The 10,882-nt window shown below is 40.2% G+C and overlaps 1 protein-coding gene across 1 annotated transcript in view; it reads right to left on the bottom strand.

Annotated features, from left to right (window-relative positions):
• LOC123823668 (centromere protein F-like) overlaps positions 1–10,198 on the bottom strand; it is a 56,380-nt gene extending 46,182 nt beyond the window's left edge. The window contains 6 exon segments of the mRNA XM_045846629.1: positions 897–1,090; positions 2,234–2,543; positions 4,700–4,776; positions 5,448–5,569; positions 8,830–9,026; positions 10,037–10,198. Coding sequence (XP_045702585.1) covers positions 897–1,090; positions 2,234–2,543; positions 4,700–4,776; positions 5,448–5,569; positions 8,830–9,026; positions 10,037–10,198 — 1,062 coding nt within the window.
• Between the last annotated feature and the right edge of the window lie 684 nt (positions 10,199–10,882).

Consider the following 10,882-nt stretch of genomic DNA (forward strand, 5'->3'; position numbering starts at 1 on the left):
GGAACCCCACAAACAAGGGGATGCCTGGAGAAAAGATCTCACTGCATCAAGAGCAGAGGGAAGGAGCTCACAGGAAGAGAAGCATGGCAAGGGCATTGCAGAAGGAGAGCATGCCAAGCAGAAGGAGCCTGGGCTCAGAGAGAGATTAGGTTCATGACACATCCAATAGGTATGGGTGGCCCCAGAAAATAATTCCTTTTTTCCTGCACTTGTTCTCAATACACCATGCTGTCTGTGACCTCTATATCGGTGTCCCACCCACATTAGGGTGAAGATCCATGAGGCCATTGACTTTTGTCTGATCCCTCACTGCTCCATCCCCAGGTCTACAAGAGGGCCTGACACATTCAGCAGTCTTCATGTCTTTGTCAAATGAGTCTGTGAGCAAATGACTATGGGAAATAGAAAAGCAGAGAGATAAGTTGGAGCCAAAGCAGCAACCATTCCTCCTAACCCCTCTAAAATACCCTCCAGTAAAAGTCCTTTGTTGGAGCTTTAAGGTTAAATGGATACTGGATCTCAATAGTCAATCAATTAATTACATTCTATCATAATTGCTAAACATCTTTCAAAGCTCCATGACTTTAAGTCTCTTGTATGGGCCAGAAAATGTGCCCACTGCTGCATATCCATGACCTTTAATCTTCACCCTCTGAGATGTCAGAGGTGAAGGATCTGCTGAAGTCCCTTGGCTGGGAAATGTGCAGTCCAGGACTGACCCCTCATACCCCAGCTCTAAAAGAACTTACTAGTTCTATGGCACCAATACTGCCTAGAATACATGAAGAAGGTTCATTACACCATTTACCTCATCAATTTAAGCATCAAGTATGGTTTCCCAGAAACTGCATGGACAAAAGTGGACATTTTGAAAAAAATCATGAAAAGTCAAGTACCTTGGTTGATGCCTGGTCATACTGTGCTGTCAGTTCAGCCCTACTTTTATTCAAAACTTTCTCTTTTTCATTTAATTCCATTTTTGTTTTGTCCTGTTGGAGCTGGAGTTCTGGCCACTGATTCACTTGGACTTTCATTTCTTTCTCGTGTCCTGGCAGTTGTAGTTCCAACTCACCAGCCTGGCTCCTTAGCTCTTAAATAGCAAACAAAACCCGCACTTCCATTAACATCTGCTTTTCACATCAAATTTACAACTACATTCAGAATGTATTATTTAGGTTACTCTGCTCTGAAATCTTTGATCAGACAAATAGAAGTCAAAGCACATTAAACACAGAAGCTACTCTTATTGGATTTAATTTCAATGTGTAGTTTCCATTGTTATTTATACTCAAGTGTCCTGTAGAAAGCAGGAGAAACCAATTTTCTTGTTATTACAGAAAACTTGAGGGAGAAAATGCTTTCCTAAAATGGTGAATATTATTGGACTGAGGCTGCAAAAAGTGCATCACCTATAAAACCTTTCCTTCGGTCACCACTTGGTTTCACACTGGCAGACTAATACTTGTTTTCTGAGGACATCAAAGAAATAAGTGATGATCCCTGAAAACTTCACCCTCCCACATCTTCCAGTAGCTTTATCTCCAGTAAAGATCAAGGCAGTGTGAATCTCCTCTACTGCCAAAGTTCACCACACATTTTTCTTGATGTCCCCCCCCACATACACACAATATTGGTCCCAATGGTACTGGCAGTGTGAGAGTTCTCACCAGTGAACACCGATGATCATTTTGGATATATCATAGCACTGGCTATGATCCTAGTCTGCAGAGTAGAGTCCAAACCACCACCTGGTACCCTTGGCTGTCAGCTGCAGCCTGGGACAGTGGCCAAGGTCACAGGTTTGTTCCCATATGGGCAAGCAGCTTGCCTGCACAGAGCACAGCTGTTCTGCACACACATGCCACACCTCTGGCCAAAAGTGGCCAGATGCAGGCTTGTTTCACGGGGCACAAAAGGAGCCAGAGGAGAAGGCTGAGGAGTGTCAACTGTAACCAACCTACTCACCCTGCTTCTGCAGGACAAGTCAAAGGCATCCATCCTACCTTTGAAAGCTTCAAGGTCCCAGCTTATCAGGACAAATAAAGGTACCCTCCAAAATTGTGATATCTTTTCTCATTCTCAAAAAGACAGTATTTCCACATCACCAGCCTGGGATGCTGACCATGGATGTGGCTAACAAAACCCATAAGCACTTTCTAGGACTACAAATGCCTGGAATGACTTCTCAAATTATCTCAGGAAAATGGAAACCTGATTGAGCTCAAAACATTACCTTGACTCTGGGCATTTCGTTGATCCCAAAGTTGAGAACTGCTAGCATTATCACAGAAGCTGCTATCAGCACCTCTTTGCCCTACTTGCAAAGTTGATCTACTACTCAGGGTCACTTCCAGTTTCTGGGAGAAGTGAGATGCAGAGTAACCTCTGCTGATGGGAGTCTGTAGAGCATCAGAAGAAAGAAGACTTGGGGTCTGTTCTTGTTGCCATGGGAACACAGACCAGGAAGCCTGGTGTTGGCCAATGTTCAGGTGTTTCATGATGTTTTGTGCAATAACCTGGCTGGCTTTCTGTAAAGACAGAAACTCTTTAGTGTCCTTGAGAAATCATAGTATTCAAGACTCTTTTCAAGCAGAACATAAAGCCATGTCAACAGGTTAGCATTCCCACTGGGTACCAGGAAAGAACTTTCATCAAGTCAAGGGAACCAATAAGACCCAAGGCCCAGGGAGATATTCTTATAGTCGGACTTCAGCATTGAACGCTTAAGCCAGCACTGCTGAGGCCCAATCTGTTCCATGTGGGCTCAGTTTTTGTATCTATTCTACATCCCTCAAGTACTCCATTAAACACACAAGTGCCAATTTGAATCATGAAATTTGCTTTTCCTCTACCTGCCCTTTGTCACCACCAAAACCCCCACCCTCTGTAGCTTTGCGCAAAGAGAATCAAAATTCAATATCAGCCCTGGCTGGTGTGGCTCAGTGGCTGGGGTGCTGGCCTGGGAATCGAAAGGTCACTGGTCCAATTGCCAGTCAGGGCACATGCCTTGGTTGCAGGCATGTGAGAGGCAACCGATCACTCTATGTCTCACACATGCAGGTTTCTCTCCCTTTCTTCCCCCATCCCTTATCCTCTCTCTAAAAGTAAATTGATGAAATCTTAAATTTGTTTTGATATTAACCTACAGAGCTCTTTAAAAAATCTCACTTTATACCATATCACACCCCACCAAATGTCCTATTAAGTATCTTGTGTTACATAATAGACATTTGTGGATTTGTTTAATGTCTTGAATTCTTCTCTTTTCCTTTCCACCTGCATTCTGACAAGACATGGCTGGAGGTGCTACATTTCATTCTTTACCTAAGTGCTTTTCCTGCCACAGGGAGAGGTTTAATGGCAAAAAAAGAATTAAAATTGTTCAATCTCTAATGTGGGCTTTTGATCCCCAATATTTAATGTATCTACTTGGAAACTCTGCCTTCCACTCTTTGTGAAATTGTGCCATCTTATCAAGTTCTTGTTTAGCAGAAATACACCATTAAAGCCCAAATGAATTTTTTCAAAAAGATAATATCATGGGAGTAAACATGTAAAGAAAAATTCTATAGATATTTGTATTTTCAGAGTCAGTCCCTAAACAAGAAGGAGGGGTTTCTAAAACATGCATTTTGTTTATTTTGTTGATATTAAGCAAATGTCTTTATCCACTTCTCTCTGCTCATTTATGCACATCAAAATGGAGTTTAAAACCCTTGTCAGCAATGTCATTAAAGGAACTGGGGAGATGATGGAAAACATTGTCCCCTGAAATAAGCGTTTAATAAATAAGGATCCTCACAACCCATGTCCCTGGCAGCAGGCACCACAATCCATCAGAAAAACTGCATACGGAGCCATTTCCTCCAGGTGACAAAGCCAGTGTCAGGAATGAGTGTGGTCCAACCCTCTCCAAACATGCTAATTATCATTAGATCTTAATAGGGAAATAAATATATGGCTGCAGTTTCTATGGAATTTGAGGAACATTTAATATTTAGGGGTAAAGGAATCTCCCCACTCTATTTTATTCACTCATTGCCTCTTTCTTCAATTAAGAAATATCATAACCAGCCCTGGCTGGCATAGCTCAGTGGATTGAGCGTGGGCTGTGAATCAAAGTGTCGCAGGTTCGATTCCCAGTCAGGGTACATGCCTGGGTTGCAGGCCATGACCCCCAGCAACCACACATTGATGTTTCTCTCTCTCTCTCCCTTCCCTCTCTAAAAAAATAAATAAGTAAAATTTTTTTTAAAAAAAGAAATATCATAACCAGCCCTGGCCAGGTGGCTCAGTTGATTGGAGCATTGTCCCATTCACCAAAAGGTTGCAGGTTCAATTCCTGGTCAGGGCACATACCTGGGCTGCGGGTTTTATCCTGGTCAGGGTGTATATTGGAGAGCAACAGATGGAGAGACTGAGGGAGGACCAGATAGAGGAAGGAAGATGGAAGGAAGGAAGGAAAAGAGGAAGGAAGGAAGGAAGGAAGGAAGGGAGGGAGGGAGGAAGGAAGGAAGGAAGGAAAGAAATATCATAACCAATGTATGAGGAACTTTATTTTTTCAGTGGAAGGAAAATGCACCAGCTCTCTGTCAAGCAGATTTTTCTCTATCACTGTTGTGGCTTATATGAAAGCACTTTCTCAACTGCACACTGCTATAAGGCCTATATATAATTAATTTATCTTTGCCCACAAGGCTTTCACCTCTGCCTCTATTCTTTTCCATTCTTCAACTTCTTCATCATATTTTTATTTTTGATCTTCATGTTTGGAACCTAAACACAGACAAGGAGATACAGATTTACTTTGATCATTGACTTTGTCAACTCACAGATCATCATTACAATAGGTAATTCAGAAATGAGTATTTTAGTACAGCAGAAAGAACACTTCAGTTAGGGCAACAGATATTGGTCAAATTCTTCAAAGATCAAAATCCATGGAAACACGAGTGTTTTGAATGTTCAGAAATGAAATTCTTTTTGAAACACACCACAGAAGGATAAAGTAAAAAGTGTAGGCTGGCCAATAAGTCTGCTTCTTTGAATGAGTTTCTGCAAAAATCTGCAAAAGGCTGGCAAGAGGAAAGACACTGAAGTCATTAACGTCCCTGAAAATGGCTACAAGAAAGTTTCATGGTGGGATGCATTTTCCTAAGACATGAACTAAATTTTTGAAGCTTCCCTAGAACTGGTCCAAACAACTTGGTGGAATTTCTAAATGTAAGTAAAAAAAAAAATTTTCAGTGAAAACCATAGTCTTACTAACCTGATGGCTGAACAGAGTTCAACAGAGGTACCAATATACAGGTTACAGCAAGTAGCTGCAGTTTTTGAGTGCCCAGATTAGAAATTGAATTCAGAGCCGAGTTAATTTATTTCTTTGGCACAATTGAAATTGAAATCTCACTAGAAGAACTTTGGATATGAAGGGGAAAACTCCTTACCGCTATGATACTGACTTGGTGTTATTGGAGTGGTAAACAGTTTTGGTGGTGTGTCACATGCATTCCCAGAGACATCTGCAGGCCATGCAGCTTTCTGGCTTCCTTCAAGTTCAGATTTACAGCTGTTAGAAAAGGACACAGGAGGATGCCAAATCAAAGCAAAAGTGACAGAATAGCAACACCATACTGTTTCCAGAGAGGCCTCAGCTTACAAAATTCACCATGTCAGAACTCTTACCACTTCATTTACCCAATACACGTGTGACAGACATAAGCTCAGTCACCTGTCTTTACAGGGACTTAGACTAATTAGGAAAACAGAAATAAACCAATAATTACAATGTCATGAAGGTTATAATGAACACCTATAATAGCCCCACAGAGTGCAAGGAAGAGTTGGGAGGTTGGAGATATATTCCAAATCAATTTTATATTCTAAGCCAAAGAGAGAGACAGGGATATAAAAGAACCCAGAACTTCAGAAACATAGGAAAAATCTGTAATCCCTGAAGCATGGGTTAAAAAATCACAGAACTGGATGGCATTACTTATGTTATGAAGTCATAACAAAGCACAGATGTGATCTATGTACCACGTATTTTATGACATTTTATTAACTAATTAATTAATTTATTTATTTAGTGTGCGTTCAGGTAACAGTTTTAAAACACATATAATAATCAAGTTAACATAATGCATAAAAATATGGTGAAAACAGTTACAAAGAAATGGGGGAAGTAAGCTATATATTACGTATATGTGCAGAATATCCCTACAGTTTAAGTTCTGAAGACCTTTCAGAGTCAAACAACCTAGAAGAAGATTCAATGCTTGCAAGTCTCCAAAGTCTGACTTTAGCTTAATATAATGAATGCCCTATTAGAATGGCTAACATGCACCATTTTCTTGGGCATGCAGGCAGTCCTCCAAGGAGAGAGTGAAGACAGTGCCTGAGTGCCCCAGCTACCCATTTGGATGAATGTGTCTACTTTAACTCCTTGGTCATCAAACTTCCATACAATTTGATTTTCTGGCAGTTCGGGTCCTTTTGCCTTTCAAATTTGCTGTTGTGCTTCTTTTGGCTGAGTGAGGAGGCCAAGTATATCTACCTATGCCTCCATCTTGGTGGAAGTCTTGCAGGTGAATTCTGAAGGGCCTTGAAAAATTGGTGTTTCATTTCCATCTCAAAATTCAACTTCTACCCCACCCCCTTTTCCTATTCTTTCATTAAAAAAATAAAAGTTCATTTATTTTAAATAGTAAAAAAAAGTATACACCACTATCATTTTTTTTAAAAACAATAGTTTCTTCTTTCTCTTAGAGACAAAAACACACACCAGTACTACCATAAAAGCACTAAAATAAACTGTTTTTGACTAGGTTTGACAACATGAGGTTGCCAACCTTATGTTTTTGATCAGCCTTTCAAATGGTCCAACTGAACTTGCTCGAGACTTTCCTGAGACATAGCCGGTGGCTATTGATGGAGAAAAGAAGCTCCTGCCCTGCACTGGAAGGTCATCAGTGAGAACTTCAACTCTATACTCAACAGTTTGTGTGGTCTCATTATTACACTCTTTAAAAGTTCTTACACTAAAGACAGCTATACTTTTAATGGTTGTTACAGTCTGAAGTTTATATACCTTATAAACTTTTAGGAACATCTATATCCACATTACAAAATAAGAATATTTCAAACTCAATGTGCTACAGGGGTATTCTGACCCCATGAGGACAGTGACAATGGATAACAATGATAATAGTAATGCTGACATTTAACAGTTGCTCTGTGCCACGTACAACCCTGTGCAGTGTAAATCTCACAAATATTGCTACCAAATGGCACTTTGCAATGAAATATAGGGATGCATACAAAAGTGTCCTGTTCTAAAATGCTAAATATACAAATGTTTCTGTCTAAGTTATGAAAACCAGTATTTCTAAAACCATTCCTAAGTTATGAAAAGCAGTATTTCTAAAACCAAAGCTAAAATATGCTTTCCAAAGAAATGAATATTTCAGCATACTGAAGTGAGCTTCCCACTTTCCTCGTACTTGTTTTTCAAAATGAATGACTATCATTCACTCATTCATTCAACAAATATTTGAGGACCTACAATTGCCAGCTGCTGAGGATACAGTGACGAACAAGATAGACGAGGTCCCTGTTCTCATGGAATGTGGTAGGGCAGACAATTAACAAGCAAACAAAACACTCCACAAGATACAAGTTGATTCCTAATATGCAATTGAAAGATAGCCACCTTCCTACATGGATAGCAAATAAAATAAGAAATAGATCTCTGAGCCTAAGAAAACATCAACTAAATGCAAGGTGGAATCCTAGGTCAGATTCTGGAACAGAAAAAAGACATTACTGGAAATACTATTCAAATTCTCATTGACTCTCTAGTCATCAGCATTGAATCAATGTTGATTTCTCCTTTGGTCATTGGACTTTGGTTGTATAAATGTTAACAGTTGTTTCTGTAAGTCTACAGTCATTTGCAATATCCTTTTTCAAATCTATGGATGTGCATTTGCAGTCTCTGCAATGGAACCATTTCCTAAAGTACTTTTTGCTTTTAGCTTCCATCATTCCCATTATTTGGACAAAACTCCTCTCTTAGAACAAGAAGATACCATTCATGAACTAGCAGTGTTTAGGCCCCACTAAATTTATTTTGATAATGCCTCTAGTGTTTTATAAGTGGAAAAATAAGTAATAAGCACTTTTTTACTGCTTCAATAGGACACTGAAACTGGCAAATTGACTAAGGAATGCTTAAGCTCCCTCCCAGATGGAAATCTCAGGAGGAACCTCTTCTTCACTTTGCTTCCCTCCCTCCTTTTCCAGCTCAGATGTCACCACCCAGGATTTTAATCACTCTCTTCCCAATATCCTCAATCATTCCATGTCTTCTGTCCCAATGCCCTGGCCAAAAACAATCCTAAATCAACCCTCCTGTCCACCTTCTCAGCACTTATATCCCAAATGCTAAAGAAAAATAAATCATACATCTCTATAGATGGGTCCCACTAGAAATTCCTTTCTCATCTCCAACCACAACTGGTTGGAGGATGGTTGTGGTACTATTTACTACTGTATCACATGGTAGCACAGTGCTGGATCGTGAAACTCAATGATCATGGAATGAAGGAATGAGTGAAGGGAGCAACTGTTCAAGAAATTTCTATAGCACTGAGTTATGCACTGATAGGAGTCAAGTATGTCAGAATCAAGTTTCCTTAGATCATTATTGTTTCTACTTGGAAAAAGAAACCATTCCATTGTGTAATAATTATATCATTCAAGGAAAAGATAAATGCATCTCATGAATGTACACACAGATATCCATTTAAACACCATCCAAACAATTACCTGTTCAGTTCCTGCTCCAATTTCTCTATTTGTTTTTTGGTTGAACTCAGTTGTCCTTCTTGGATAGTCACTTGTGACTCCTTGACTTGAAGTTGGTGAGAGATCTTCTGCTTAGCCTTCTCCAGGTTTTCACATATTTCCATCAAGCTTTGATTCTCCTTCTTTAGGGTTATGGCCTCCATTTCTTCATTCTCAACCTTGTGGGGGTTGTTCAAAAGGAAAGAGTTCTCTTACTGTGTGAATTTCCCAGGTATTCTTTGAAAAATGGAGCCTAACATGGATGGCCCATTTTCTGAGAGAGGGCTGTAATCACCCAGATATCAATACCTGCTGAATGCACATATTTCTAGGACTGCACTTTAAAGTCTCCAGAGAGAAAAGTTCAACAAAGTCATGTATTGTTTATCTTGGCTCAGGCTACACATACCCATGCTAGAAAGAGAGGTTTTAGTATGCATTCAAGAATTAAGAAATAAATACAAATGAAAATAAGCCCTGTAAATCTCCCTTTGCAGTTCATTTTCAAGTTGGGCTGCTAAAGCCAGTAAGTGTAAGGAACTGGAAAATCCTCCCACTAGCAAAGACTGTCCCTAGAAGCAGTGACTGTATCTCTAGTACAGTAGTTCATGACATGGTAAGAAAGAAGCATTGTTGAAGTTTTCCTTTACTATTCCTGAAGAGATGAGGTCTGGGGATATCAAAGTGAAAAGCCCGCTCTCAAAAAGTGACAGCCATTTAGACCACAAAGTGTTCTCTACTGTCCCCTCCACAATGCTGGCAGGCAAGCAGAAAGGAGGATAGAGGATGAAGAATACGAGGTAGTTAAAATATCTCAAAAAAGACCCTGACTGGTGTGACACAGTGGGTTGGGCATTATCCCATGAAAGAAAATTGCCCCGGGTTCAGTTCTTGGTCAGGGTACATGCCCGGGTTGTGGCTTCATTCCCAGGTCAGAGTGCATACAGGAAACAACCAATCTATGTTTCTCTCTCAGAACAATGTTTCTCTCCTGCTCTTTCCTTCTCCCTTCCCCTCTCTGTAAAACTCAAGAAATGATATCTTTTTAAAAAAGGAATCCTGAAAGGAGACAGATCGTTACCCCCTAAGGGGAGCAAAACCATTTTTCCCTAAATTGAACAGGCCAAGGGGAAATAACTGATGCAAAAAAATGAGTGGACTGTTGTAAACCCCAGCTTTTCAGGGCTACCTTCTGTGTTTGCTTTTGCAGCACGGCCTCCAGAGTTTCCACTTGAAACTGCCTTTGCTGCCTTTCTTTCTTCAGCTTGTCCAGCTGTCCTTCAAGCTCATGGATTTTCTGAAGAGCTCTGGTGGGCAGCCCTTCTTTCCAATCTCCTAACGCCCAGCTCATTTGCTCTCTTTGATTTGTCATTCAACACAGTTGTGAATAAACTGAAAAGAATAACCAGACTGTTAGGCTTAACTAGAGTGCAAGAACACTGAAAAGTCTCAGAGAATAATGAGTGTACAGAATCATTTCTATCACCAAGATTGAAAATTACTTTTTTCACAACATAATGAAGCATACAGAACATCTGCCTTCCCATCCTCTGAATGGTGACTACCAATAACACTGATGGGGAAGTATGTCATATGCTAGTTTGGCATACCCTTGCTTTCTCTTTGTCTTAGTTCCCATTTTTGACTTCTTAGAGGACTACCTGCTCTCTACTGATCAGTTTGTTTCCATTATACAAAATATGACTATTTGGCCATGAGGTGTTGGGTGAAATAGGTCCTATAAACAGATAAAATATGCAAGCTTTCTGTAAATACTCTTCTTTCCCCTCTTCACGTCCACTGCCTTTTGGTTGCTCTTCCTCTGGGAGGTCCACCACCTGGTCACATCTCCTGCTCACAGTCTCTCGTGACACAAGAACCAACTCACTTCCCAGTAGCTTTCATTTGTTGAATTAATGCATGAATGAACAGAGCTATATCACTACAATTAGTACTAAAGTCACTGCAAAATGCAGTCAAGTCTCGCTGCTCACAGATCTTGACCAGGAAACAGGCATATAATCTCAGTGATTCA

This window comes from Phyllostomus hastatus, unplaced genomic scaffold (genome assembly GCF_019186645.2).
Source record: "Phyllostomus hastatus isolate PE091 unplaced genomic scaffold, TTU_PhHast_1.1 phas_contig_5, whole genome shotgun sequence".
Taxonomy (NCBI): domain Eukaryota; kingdom Metazoa; phylum Chordata; class Mammalia; order Chiroptera; family Phyllostomidae; genus Phyllostomus; species Phyllostomus hastatus.